At 50.9% G+C, this 13,280-nt stretch overlaps 5 protein-coding genes across 5 annotated transcripts; 1 reads left to right on the forward strand and 4 right to left on the reverse strand.

Moving 5' to 3' along the window:
• Positions 1 to 787: 787 nt before the first annotated feature.
• Positions 788 to 3,874, reverse strand: FIG4 (phosphatidylinositol-3,5-bisphosphate 5-phosphatase; the record flags this gene model as incomplete). The annotated part of the gene is made up of 1 exon (XM_041688540.1): positions 788 to 3,874. One exon carries the CDS (start codon positions 3,872 to 3,874, stop codon positions 788 to 790), a length of 3,087 nt encoding a protein of 1,028 aa, XP_041542315.1.
• Positions 3,875 to 4,347: 473 nt separating this feature from the next.
• On the reverse strand, positions 4,348 to 5,309 carry AKAW2_40233A (DUF3632 domain-containing protein; the record flags this gene model as incomplete). Its single annotated transcript, XM_041688541.1, has 2 exons — positions 4,348 to 4,787; positions 4,919 to 5,309. 2 exons carry the CDS (start codon positions 5,307 to 5,309, stop codon positions 4,348 to 4,350), a joined length of 831 nt encoding a protein of 276 aa, XP_041542316.1.
• Positions 5,310 to 5,809: 500 nt separating this feature from the next.
• Positions 5,810 to 6,698, forward strand: AKAW2_40234S (uncharacterized protein; the record flags this gene model as incomplete). Its single annotated transcript, XM_041688542.1, has 2 exons — positions 5,810 to 6,338; positions 6,424 to 6,698. 2 exons carry the CDS (start codon positions 5,810 to 5,812, stop codon positions 6,696 to 6,698), a joined length of 804 nt encoding a protein of 267 aa, XP_041542317.1.
• Positions 6,699 to 7,798: 1,100 nt separating this feature from the next.
• Positions 7,799 to 9,508, reverse strand: AKAW2_40235A (TPR domain protein; the record flags this gene model as incomplete). Its single annotated transcript, XM_041688543.1, has 1 exon — positions 7,799 to 9,508. One exon carries the CDS (start codon positions 9,506 to 9,508, stop codon positions 7,799 to 7,801), a length of 1,710 nt encoding a protein of 569 aa, XP_041542318.1.
• A 981-nt stretch (positions 9,509 to 10,489) lies between these two features.
• On the reverse strand, positions 10,490 to 13,018 carry TRK1_1 (potassium ion transporter; the record flags this gene model as incomplete). The annotated part of the gene is made up of 1 exon (XM_041688544.1): positions 10,490 to 13,018. The coding sequence occupies one exon, from the start codon at positions 13,016 to 13,018 to the stop codon at positions 10,490 to 10,492; it is 2,529 nt and encodes an 842-aa protein (XP_041542319.1).
• Between the last annotated feature and the right edge of the window lie 262 nt (positions 13,019 to 13,280).

Genomic DNA, 13,280 nt, shown 5'->3' on the forward strand with positions numbered 1-13,280 from the left:
CGAGATCCTCGACTGTTGTAAGAGCGCGAGGAACAAGCAGTAGCAGTACGACGTCACTATCGGAGTAGCACGTGATGCAGCGACCGGGAGGGGCCACGGGACAGTCGGAAGGGTCGATGACACATGGATCCAAACAGAGGTTGGCTGGTACCAGAGAATTAGAGGGGCTAGACCTCGTGCTGTCAAGATATTGCAAGTGCTAGATGCATCGAAGCTGCGAACTGCCTTGTACAACAGCCAGGTGGTATCTTATCGGGAGTGAAGGCTAGATAGATAGTAGACTTAAGGGGGGCCGACGGGCGGGAAAGCACCGGCGCACGTGAGGCTGCCGACTAGCCCCAATCCAAGACGGATCCGGGGCAATAGATGATCCGGTGGATCGGTAGTATATTACTATTACTACTACTTCTATTCCATGAATATACGATGTACGCAATTATCAAAACCCTCAAGACAGTGAGGACTGTCTATATCCACTGCTAGCACAACTGTATATCGGGCTCGATTGGCCGAAAAGCCAGAAAGTACGATCTGGATTGACTATAGAATTGATTTGAATTGTATCCGTTATATAATGTTGAGGCAATGGCTGGAGTAGGCGTAGTCACGTGCCTGGCGCTCAGGGCGCCCAGGAACGACCCCTTTCCCTTGACCGCTAGATCACCTAGATAGCTACAATTCAAGACACTCTTTTTGCTAGAATCCGCGTTCGTTTTCGTTGCTTGCTTTGCTAAGCAAATCAAACCTCAACATATAATCATGAACGACAACAACGCACGACAGGAGGTTACATATCAACCCGCTGTTTGAAGAGACTCTTGCCCCTCAGCCATTGTCGATAGCGCTTATAACGTTTCTTTTCATAATCCTCGGCTACCACAGTCAGGCCTCCCTCCGAGACATTCAAAAACTCAGCATAATCCGCAAGGTTCTCTTCGGCATTAGCTTCCAGAGTGGCCTCCTCTACGTTGCACTTATTTGCATATTCCAGTAAATCCAGACTGGATTCATGCTCACGAATGGAAGTGGCAGTCAACTCGTCTTCAGAGGTCACAACAAGTGGAACCTTCAAAGGATGGTTAATGTAGCGTTCGTATTCTTCTCCTTCTGCAGCGGTCACAGACGGGTTTAGCGAGTCGGTCACCAGCTGGCCAAGAGTCCACTGCGCAATTTGCGTTTTGCTCGGGGTCGTGACCGTCGACTCCTGAGAAGAGTGCATGGAACTGAAGGAGTGAGGCAGTCCGAATGATGTAGATTTCATAATACCTGCAGACGGTGGTAATTTATCAGCGGAAGGCGGCTGATGAATCCAGTTGTAGCTGGACTGGGATGTTGCGCTACCGAGTTGTGGGCGGCCCGCTGGATCGATGGAGGTCTTAAGCGGTTCCTGGATCTTGACGCTACGTGGTGGGTGTCGTTCCCGGTTGATCTGATCGTGGGGGATCCGGGGAACAAACGGACTAATGTCGTAGGGGGCGCCGGAACCAGGCCGGAATGGAAGATAGCGGAGCGTCGAGTTCATTTTGTAAGAGAATATTTTCGAGAATGACGAGACGGCTAATGGCCTATAGTACTCGAGCCAGTAATCGTCGTAGTGGGAGAGAGGTTCCTTTGGAGGTCGCGGAGGGGGTGGCACTTCTTTTTCCTTCAGATTCTCCGGAGTGTACCAGCAAATGTAGTTGGGACGCCTCTTGTTGGACCAGGATCGCGGGTCAGCGTGGTGCAGGTAATAATCGGTCGACAGATCCCACAGCATCGGTTGTCCTTGGGAAAAGATGTAGTTCCCGAGGAACAGATTGTAGGCTTCCTGGCGCTGGGCATCGAGGAATGAATTGTTGTAGTACCGTTTAAAACTCTCCACCATATCGCGAGAATGACTACTCCACTGGTTGATCTTGCGGTATGTGGCCATAGTGTTTACCAGATGCGAGCCTCCGTACTGGATTGCAATGGTATCACCGTGGTCGTGCCACATATCAGTGAATAAGTTGACAGCATCGGTGTCGTACTCCACAGTCGTTCCATCAATAATCCCCAAAGCGTGAAGTTGGTATCCCAAGGCGCGCTTTCCAATAACGAATTGAGCAGCATTTGTACGGTCTAAACAATCGATGCAGTTCGTCCTCGCGATGCCATTTTGCAGACGCAAGCCAGACTCTGCATCATATCCGTTCTTGAAGAAGCCGGTCTTTGGAACAATCTCGCCCGCGATATGCTCTAATGTTCCAATGACGTCTTGGTCTCTGCTTTTTGCAGCACGGCTCATGTCCCAGGGCTGATAGATAATCTTCTTATCCTCGGGCAGGAACTGGTTCAGATACTGGATGGCGTTCGTGTACTCCTTGAGTAACTTGGACTCCCGTGGGGTTCGTTCTCTCGATTTTATCAGGTTGAGCACATAAACTGGTGCGCCGTATCTCTCAAAAAGGTTGTCAAAGTGTAGTGCAGCAGCGGAGTAGAAGGGGTCAACCAAGTTTAGTTCAATATCAGGTTTGGGAGACACCCCTGAGTTTTCCTGTGTCCAGTAGAGCGGAATACTCCCACGGTGTTGCACGTAAGAGGTGTACAGCGGGTTAGCATAGAGATTTGGACCGGGAGAATGAAATGACGTGGCTGTCATCTCGGACACTATCTGCTCCGTTTCAACATCGTTTGCTACATAGCCTAGATCGTTCGCGCCTCTCTTCAGGAATCGGGCCCCTGCGAAGAACCGAGAGCGTCGCGCAATGATCGTGATGTAAACCAACCGCCCGTACACTGACATCTTTGCCTGTTCAACATATCCATGAATGATTGGTAAACACCATTCCCAAGGATTTTTCAACGTTTCGAGGGCTGGCCCGAGAAGATGGTGATTCCAAATGAACATCGTATTGTAGTCTTGCTGAAGGTGTTTCGGGTGTCCGTCCTGGTTGGCGGTGCGTTCCCGACAAATGTTGTGCTGCAAAGTGTGGGTGATATCGTAAGAATAGCTGAAGTAGAAGGATCGGGTTAGATCCAAATTATTTAAGATGGCAATATACCTCGCCTCCTCCGGGTTCTTCTCCGGGCGGAGACGAGACGAGCTTGAAGTCGTCAACGAGATGAGCTCCGTTCCATCGATCTGATAGACATAGTGACCTCCGAGCATAGCAACCTGGCTTCTCTTGGTCACCAGAAGCATGTAGTAAGCATCCGTAAATCGTATAAACCCCAGTAAAGCCCATGCACTGCACTTCAGCTTCAACCCACCCGACCGTTTATTTCCATCATCGATCGTATCCAACAACTGGCTCATCTCCCGCTTGCTGTAAACAATATCATCCTCTGAAATGCTGAGGTCCCCGGATTCCGACGTTCGATCGATCTTGAGGATCCTAAAGCGGGTATCCGACAAGTCCATTCCCACCATGTAGAATCGGGTGGCTGTCTCGTACAAGGAGAACTTGTGCATGCGATTGATCCCTTCCTCTCCTCCGGTGTCGAAGAAGGCCGAGCGCTGCTTTTGCGCCGAGGTGGGCGTAGAATCCCGCTCGAAGGATGTTGCAACCTGGGGCTCTTCATCTCCTGCCTCCACCCCATCTTCACTCAGGGCAGGTACTGCTGGGGATGCATAATGTAATGGGGTGAATGGGGAGGCTGCGCGAGGTGATCGGAGGCCATCTTCGTGATCGATAAAGCTTCGAGGGGCCGAGTCAGGCTGCTCTTCTGGGAACTTGGTGCTGGAGCCGGAGGTAAACGAGGCATCGGCGTAAGGGAGGTGGAGATCTGAGGTGGAGTTTGGCGAACTGGTATCTATCAAGGACACCGCTCTGGAGGACTGGTCGTCCAGTGGACCGAGGCTTTTGTCTTCCGCGACCTCGCGGGAGAGGGACACTTCATCCAGACTCTCCATAATGAAGGCAGAGGCTGGTGAAATCCCGCACCAGCATCATATGTATTCTCGGTTGTTAGCGCGCAGCGCCTATGCGAAAAGATAATCGAAACGGCGACCAGAGTCGTAGTAAGTGACGTCGGACGCGGGTGGGTGGTGGGGCGAGGAGCTTCACGTGATCGCAAATCACCCCAATGTCAGATCTAGCCCTGTTAAATAAGTAACCATCATCCAGCTCAGCCCAACGAAAAAGCTCAGATGATGGAAATAGCATTATACAATGGCATCAAATGCCTACTACACTGAGAAACTTCCTCGGGTTTACGAGAATAAGATTTATGTTGGATGAAGACATTACTGATCACAAAAGCACTTATACGCACTCGGCAACATGCAACAGTCCTGATCAGGCGGTTATTACCCCATGCATTGATACCTCTCGTAGAAAGTTGTGATCTAAATTGCAATCTCCACGACTGGATATAAGGGCAATCTCACTCCCCACGTTCCGCTTTCTCAATCTCTGCCAACGCCTTCTGTATCATCTCTTGCGTACTCACCCGGGAGAACTGAACCTGCGCCGCCTTCAAGCCATCCTTCCAAAGATGCCACTTCTCCATCGTGAAGCGCGGTCGCGGAGGAGGATCATCGGCGTCTCCGAATGTTCGTTGGACCTGACAGTTCTCCCACATTCGCTGACCGGCGTAGATATACCAGATACACGAAATACGCACGGCCTCTTCTACCAGCGGATCACATTCCTCAAACGTTTCTCGACACGCCCACAGCGCATATAGTGATGCGTCAATGGCATGGCCGAGATGGTCTGCTTTCGCGGTCAGCTGCGCCATAAACGCATTTCGATTTTCCCACTCCTGGAGTTCGCGTGGAGGATACTCCATCCGGGGATCATCGTCGACCTGCTGGGCGTACTCTGTACATGACGCCAATTGCAGGGTTAGCCGCGGAATCAACCGACAATAAGAAAGCAAGCAAGAAAGAAAGAAAGAAATAGAAGAAGTCTATAAGTGAATAGGTGAATATAAGTGAATAGGTGTAACGTACTGGGGTCGTATGTGAAAGAATACATATCCCTCAAGTAGACTCCGAGATAGGGGAGTTCAGTCCATAACTTCATGCCCTCTGACGTTGGCTCTTGGCCCGTGTCAGGATCGACAATCTTGGTGCGTTGAAGATGGGCAATGAATTCGATAAGCTTGTGCTGCTGCGCAGCTGGAGTAAGGTTCACAATTTTCACAACCGTGACCATGGCAATCCATGTGTGTGTGCCATCGATCTCAGTCGGGGGTTCCCCTCCCTCCTGGTGTAAGACCTCGCGCACCCGAAGCAGATTTTGGACTGCCTCGGCTGGTGAGACACCAGGATTCTGTACCAGCTCACTGATGACTTGGTATTCCGGTCGCGCAAGGAACACTTCGCCGAAGCCTTCCATCATGAAAAGGTGTTTTGAGGTTTCAGGAAAGCAAGGTCAACGACACCATCTGAGTGGTTTAAATAAATGATGTTGGGGCAAGCTGGGCTGGCGGTCAGCACTAGTAGCCGGGATACCTGATCAACTCAGCAGCCAACAAATAACATCCTTCATGTTCCCAACACGCCACTTTCACCCTGTGGGAAGACATCTTTGCGTTTAGGGTGTTGGTGACAGAGCATATGAGACAGCCCCCAACTCACGAAGTAAATATTAAATTCTCGCATTAGACGGAGATTTTCATTTGAAAGGATCCGGGAGTTCCCTTCGGCCCGTAAGCTTATACTCTCGAAGATCGCCCGGCCTCCTTTTGGCCCCCATTTGACACCTACTTGGCCCCCATGAGTGACAGGAAATATGTAGACGAGATATTTAGCGCTTTTACTGCTGAGATTCTTGATAGGGGCCGTCACACCACTTGACGCCTCACGCTATTCGAACTCAATGGCTAAGGATGTAATCCCATGAAGCAGCAAGGTATAAAGCACCTTCTTTGTACCAACACTGTTTCTGATTTTACCTCGCCATCAACACACTCGTTCCCTTCGAAGAATCCGTCAATCTTTCGACTACCAGTCTCTCTTTCAAAGGAGTCACGGTCACTCATTTCTTTGGTTATCGAGGTCTACTGTCGAAAGGAGAAGAGTATAGAGCATACTGGTTATCTCAAAATGTTCTTCAGCCTCAAGCCCATCATCATCCTAGCCCTGACTCTCACTGCGATTGCCAGCCCCATCACCAACCCGACAGTTGAGGAGACCAATATACTCGTCACCCGCGCCCAAAAGAAGGATGTTGACTGTAATGGGCAGAGATTCACTGTGGCAGATATCAACAACGCCCTCCGTCAGGCTAAGGTCGTCGAAAAAGCCAAAGAGGATGGAGCCACCGACTACGGTGACTATCCCAAAGTGAACAATAATCACGAAAACCTCTTCAGTTCCACCAGCACACTTTATGAGTATCCCCTGGTATCCGGGACCTTTAGTGGAAGTAAGTTAGCCCTTCTCGGTTACCTTTGCCATATATGGCCGAGTAGAGAGGACACACGTGAGCTAATGGATCGGGAACATGACAGAGAATGGCCTCCGTCCGGGCTTATACCGTGTAATCATGAATGAGAAATACAACTATATGGGATCAGTATATCACGTTGCGGGTGTGAGTAATGCTTTCAAGAAGTGCACAAACGTCGAAAGCCCTTCCACTACCACGACTACCACCACGACTACTACTACGGCCACTGCCAAGGCTACTACTAAAGCTAGTAGCAGCAAGACCGGCAGCACGTCTGGCAACAAGTCTGGCAGCAAGTCTGGTAAGAAGTCCAGCACCAAGAGTGGTTCACATTAGTGGTACATCCGGCCGTACCAGCCACGAGGATTGGGGGAAAGGGGAGAGGGAGGTGGTGTATGACAGAGTGCTTGGTTGGGGGTTCGGAACTTGGGGAGAGGATATCCTAGTGTATACTGGAGAAGAAGGCAGGAGGAGAGGGATATGGCCATCGAACGAGTAGGGTACGATATATATGACTGGACAGCTCATTCTCCTCAAAAATTTCAAGGTCGCAGCATTTTGCCGTTGGGTGATTTGGGTGGGATTGCCGGACAGTGTGTTACATACTAAACTTTCATGTTCCGCACTAGCTTGCATATAAAGGCCAGAATCTATACATCAGAGGATCTTGATAGCAGTGATGTTAGCTGGAAATGTTGCTAAAGACCTTATTGAGCACACTTATTTCTGACAGCAGGGCCCAGTAGATTCTTCATAGAGGGTTCCTATGTGCTACAAGACCTATGTCGCGTTTGAAATATAGGGGTGGAGATGAGTACTGAAGTAATTGAACTATTGATTACGGCAAGGTATGAGAACGATAAACCAAGCAAGAAAGTCGGGTTAGATCTGCACTTAGCTAAGAGGTCGCCCTGGCTCCTGGTATTACTAGTTCCAAGATTGTCCCCAGACCTGTCTGGTCTGGTTCCCTGTTTAGGACATAGAGTAGTCCATGAGCTTGGCTACCAACGCAGAATGGATGCGAATTGTAGGTTTGTCCGAAGATGTACGGGAGTAGTGTCAGCCCCTGCGCACAGAGGAGGGGGAAATGGTCAGAGGCGTAAGCCTTTCCGACCAAGCGAATACCTCTGCACGAAGCGTCGTCTTCAATGAGCATTTCCTGATGGCGACGCAAGGCTTATGAGGTTGAAAGCGACTTTCAGTTTCAAATAATCACTCCCCGCTACTGAGGCAGGTGTCAAAGCCTACCCGGCGAGAGTCGTAAGACTGACATTCGGTAAGGTCTCATCTCAGAGTCGCTTCAAGGTATGGTAACTCGCTGATGGTCCTATAAGGGAGCTGCAGCCTGCGTCTATCCTCGTCTCTTCGAGCAAGCCTGAGAAAACAATTGATGGGGTATATCAAGCTAATGTAGAACCAAACAATGAATATACTGTTTAGAACCGAGCGGCCGGCGGTTTAGTTTCTTGCGTGGTACATGATCCCGCATTTCCCTGACGACAATAGCACGACGACCTGATTGGAACATCGGCCGTTGCAACTGCCTGTTTCAAGAAAGGCTTCACGATTTGAGCTTCAGCCGTTCGCCCCAGCCTGTTCAGGCATTCGTAGTATCCATGCAGCGCCCATACATTGTTCGGGTGCTGCCTCGCACGAGGCAGCGTGTCGTCAAACCCAAGATCAGCCTGGTATACCGCTGCTGCCTCCTGGACATGTCCCTGTTCTAGCAGAAGCGCACCGTACGCATGACGGGTCGGTTGCATCCACCCCCACGGCTCGTCATATGGTAGCCCATCATCCAGGGTGATAGATCGCCGTAGATGGGTAAAGGCCACATCATAGTTGCCACGGCGATACTCGAGCTCCCCATCCAGCATAGCGTCAGCCACGGCCAAGATGTCCAGACACCTGTTGGTGAATAACATTCGGCTGTAGGGTACACGCTTTACAGCCTCCTTAAACAGCGCGCTCTGTTGACTCGCTTCATCTATCCTCCCAAGCGCAGCCAACGCCACTCCCTTCCCGTACTGGATCATTGCAGTGGTGACACAATATAGCTGCGTGTCATGCGGGTATTCAAGGGCAAGAAGATCCTCCCAACGTCCAAAGCGAATCAGGACATGCACCTTCATACTCACAAAGCCTTCCAGCCAGTCAGCCATAGGCGGGGATTCGATACGCAGGAGCTGCTCTGGAATGGATGACTCCAGACTCTTTACCGTGTCCAACGCAACTTGCGACTGCCCCGCAAACATCGCCGCATATACTCTGAAATGATAATCATGCGATCGATATAGCGTATAGAAATTGACTGCGCCCTCACGGGCAAGAAACTTCTCATCTGCTCGAATTGCGTCCGAGTTCGATGCAATTGCCCGTCGATAATCACCACAGAGAATGTCCAAATGCGATGGCATATGATTAAGATGGCCTGCATCCGGTACTAACCCCCGCAAATGGTCTGCTACCCTGAGTGCTGCTTCCGGCTCACTGGACATCTCCATTAAGTGAATGTATAGATGCAGGATTCCCGGGTGTCGTAGCGCCTCGTCCTGGGTCAGCGCCAGATCTAAGACATTCTTGATTTGCAGAGTATGCGCGTCAGCTGCAGGCTGACCAGTACGTAAGTCCCAGAGCGCCCATGGAGTTAAATTCATGAGAGCATCCGCATACAAAGCCACCACATCTAAATCATTGGGAAAGCGTAAGTAAACAGATTCCATGGCGTCAGCGTACTCCTTATTCCAGCCGTTAAAGTCATTGGGAGCCACGTTCTGAGGGTATCGGTGTTGCAGGGCTGCGATAAGCGCTGCTTCCACGGGCTGGGTGGTTGTGGCGTGCGTCTGGGCCTCTGCGACAGCTTCGTGGGTACGCCGCACGGCGACCTCGAGTTCTTGCTCGTCGAAAGACTGCCAAGTTTTGTTGTAGTTAGGACCCAATGTGTATGCAAGACCCCAGTATGCCATCGCACAGGTCGAGTCATGTGCGATGGCTTTTTGGAAACAGTTGGCCGCTGCTTCGTGATTGAAGGCATATGTCCAGATGAGACCGCGGTCGAACCAGAGTTGAGCCTGAGGGCTGGAGGTGGTCACCGGTCGGCGGAAGGAACCGAAGTCGTAATAATCGTCTGGTTCCTGGGCCGACATGATTGAGGAGCTCTGAAATTATTACAGCAAAGCAGAGCTAAGTAGAGATACGTAGGTGGCTTGCCGATGCTGTTCCTGAAGTTTGAGGGGGAATGATCCCGTAGTAATACCAATAGTAGATGGTGAGTAGTAGTAGATAGTTGATAGGGAGAATGTCCCCGCTATCGAACCAAGGTTCCCAGGCTGCAGGGAATAACAATAGTCCGAGGACGGTCACATAACTATACCATCACAACCTGTTAGTCTACATGGTAGATTCCATCATTGACTGATGATCCTGGAAAAGGATGGTATAACTTAGGAAAATGCGAAGCCTTCGTACTTTACGGCCCAGTTTTTGATCCAAGTACACTGCCAGGGTTATATAGAGACTATCGAGACAGCATTAATCGCCATAAGATTATACAGCAGCAAGAACAGAAACAGTATTCGATGAAGTCGAGAAATTCAACACTTTCGACTGCTAAATGACGGGCGCGAAGCGTGCTTCTATTTACTTTTCCGAAACATCAGGGCCAAGTACCCAGGACGAAGACTGATAGCTTGTAGGCAACTTGCTGTGTGCCGGTGGCAAGGAGTAAAGGTAGAAACTGGCTGTTGTTACACTCATTTACATTCTATATCTTTCTCTAGTGTTGTGTTCGGTTCGTATATGTACATAAAAATTTGTATTCCGTCTGCTCAGTGATCCAATCGTGTTTAGCATCATAATGTTGCGTCAGGTGGCCAAGTAAAGACTGCATGGACAGCATCTTATATAGCAAGCGGGATCGATCAGGTCAAAGAATATGGTCCTTTTCCTCGGTTGGAGGACCAGTAAGGTACCTAACTGCAGAGCAAATCCTTAACTGCTATATATCACGAGACGTCTGGCGTGGCCCGCAAGTTGCCGAGGTGGGAGGACGAGACAAAACAGACAAACGGACAAGTTCCCACCCAAGTCTAAGAAGCAAAACTATGCCACCATAACCAAAATACTTTTCAGCGCTGCGAGCGCTGTGACCGCATGGTCGACTGGCGACGGATGATGTCGCCATGGTTCCATGTCTGGCTTGCGCGGTCCTTCGGATCGAGACTGGTAGAAGCCCCGTGCTCCGGTCGACCCTGGGATTGCTGGCGGTCCATGGACATCTGACTAAGACTAGAGGTGCGACGGCGCATGCGCCGTTCTGCGTCTGCGATCTCATTCTGATTCAAGGATTCCGAAGGGAGAAGAATCGCGCGGTCCAAGGCATAGGGCAGGCCACGATGACGACCTCGGATTTGCATCGCAATTATGACCAGCTTGGAAAGAACCTGAAACTGGCTGGAGAAGGATGCATTGACTCCGGGATACCCGAGCGAAAGACCAACGGTGCCATATGCTGAGACAACTTCAAACAGCACGGACCACACTTGGAAGGAATATTCATCTTGCTGCTGGAGGCGCTTGCCTTCCACAATAGTGATGATGAACAGGCCCAGGAACACATACCACAGATCGAAACTGAGCTGTTTGCGCAAATGCGCTCCAATATAGCTGGGCGGTGTCTGGTTTTCATCCGACTCATCATCCTCGGTAGAAGCGTAGATGCCTAGACTCTTTTCCTCGTATACGTTGGTGCGTCGTAGGGAAATGGCGATGGGGAACACGGATATGTACATCATGATCAAGTAGGACACCTGCACAGCCGGGTGTAGGTCTGATACAGAGATAACAGCCAATCCGGCGGTTCGAGTACAGGCGGCCTGGAACAGACCGTCCACGATACGGATACCAGTGGGCAGGGATGTGACGACCGAATCATTCAAGTCCAAAATAATGAAAAAGATCAAGTCGATGCCATTCAAGGCCACCAGAATCGCAAAGAGCCACCACGTGGCATTCCTCGGAAAGAGTAGAGTGAAGCATCGGCGTGGATGATCCAGCAGAAAGCGGAGTTCCTCCCATAGCGGGGTTTCGGCACGAGTCACTTTGGACAGAGCCCAAATAATCAGGCGCAGCATGCAAGGGAACCCTGTATTCCCGATAATGATCAAAAACGTCATAAGCAGGAGCGGGAATATTGCTTTCTGGAATGATGATAGTGAGTCGGGCGTGAGAGTGAAGCCGACATCGTTGAAAGCCGACTGAGCCATGAAAATGGCCCACCAAGGGCGACCCTGTCCGATTTCCTCCACCACCTTGCCCCAGTGTGTGGTCATAATCCAGGGTACGAGGCACAGGATGCCGAGAATGTGGAAGAAGGCATAGTAGGAGATTAATACTACTGCCAGAGTCTTCAATGCCCGATACTCGATCCCGCCGAGCTCGTCACGTTGTTCCTCGGTCAGGTCGACGAAATTGGAGTTCCGACCGACCGTGGCATTCCAGCTGAGATACGGCTGTGTTGACCGTTCACGTTCCTGCGTAAGAGTGCGGAAAAGATTGTGTAAGGTTGGTCGCCGCGATGTCAAGCGACCCAGTTGCGAGGCATCGCTATCATTCTTTGTTTCACGGAAAGTGGGACGTGTATCTAATCGGGGGAAAGTAGAGTTCCGCGTCCTCGTCCGAATCATATCTGGCTCGTTAATCGTGATATGGGGCCCGTCGAGTCTGCGCGGCCTATCCTCGTCCTGATCCTCGTCCTCGTCGTCTTCATCCTTGCCATTCTCATCTTCTTTGCTCATATCACATGGGCTGCGCTCGGAACTCGAGGAGTTGCTAGACGTGCGAACAGGTCGATTTGTCTCCTCCTCTTCCTCCTCCAACACCTGTGGTGCGCCACCGTTGTCATACTCCCGAGGGCTAGGTATCCGCAGCGCACCTTTGTTCCTCCGTTGATTCTCCAGGAATGCAATGTGATGTTCTGGGCTCAGCTGAGCCGGCACACGAAGGTTTCCTAAACTATTTCCCAGTCCAATTGCTAACTTTTGATTGAGGGCATTGTTAGCATCTTCGCCCAATTTTTCGGGTGGATCCCGCGCGGTGGGAGACGCGGGGGGCGAGTCCTCGCCGGATTTCTCCTTGACCTGCTGTCGGCTCCCCGGCTGACCTAGTGTGTCGCGCAAGACAACGATAGACCGACCAGCGACCCCAGCTTCTTCCCGGGAAGAAGACTGACCATCCTTATCTTCGCTTATGGTACGGAGGCGCGAGCGAGTATGGCGAAGGGCGCGCGCATCGCTAACGACATGCTGAAATCGCTTTTCGAACCAATAGAGACGCACAAAGACCAGCACAGTGTGAATGAAGATGGGAGTGGTCAGCATGGAGACCACATACAAAACGACCTGCTGGTAGGTATGCAAGGTATTGAGGTCGACGGTGTTGAGACCGCTCTGGGTGGCGGCGCCGGCCGATAGGAAGAGGGCATCGGTGTAATCTAGATTAGCCCCTGGATAGATGATGACTGAGGAAAGCAAAGCGGTGGCGATAATATAGACATAGTGGATGAGAACAAAATTCATGCGCAGATTCTTTAGCCATGGAATGCGGGAGGTGAAGCGTGAAGTGACCGAGGTCGCCCGCCGCAGCACGGCGGAAAACATCCTGCGGTTTCACCCGCACCGACTGGGACACTTTGAAATTTGCAGGGAGGAAAACTGTATCGGTAGGAGAAGAACGGATGGGAGTGTTCGAAGAACGAAGGGGCTGCCGAATGAAGACGGCTGCTTGCCGATCAATATGTACGAGGAGGAAGGAAAAGAAGACGCAGACCCGACCCAAGTCGCTGCAGGTCAGAGACCCACAATCGCAACAGCACTTTGAGCTGAGGGAACGAGGATCAACATGATTTGAGGAGAATTATAT

This window comes from Aspergillus luchuensis, chromosome 4 (assembly GCF_016861625.1).
Source record: "Aspergillus luchuensis IFO 4308 DNA, chromosome 4, nearly complete sequence".
NCBI lineage: Eukaryota > Fungi > Ascomycota > Eurotiomycetes > Eurotiales > Aspergillaceae > Aspergillus > Aspergillus luchuensis.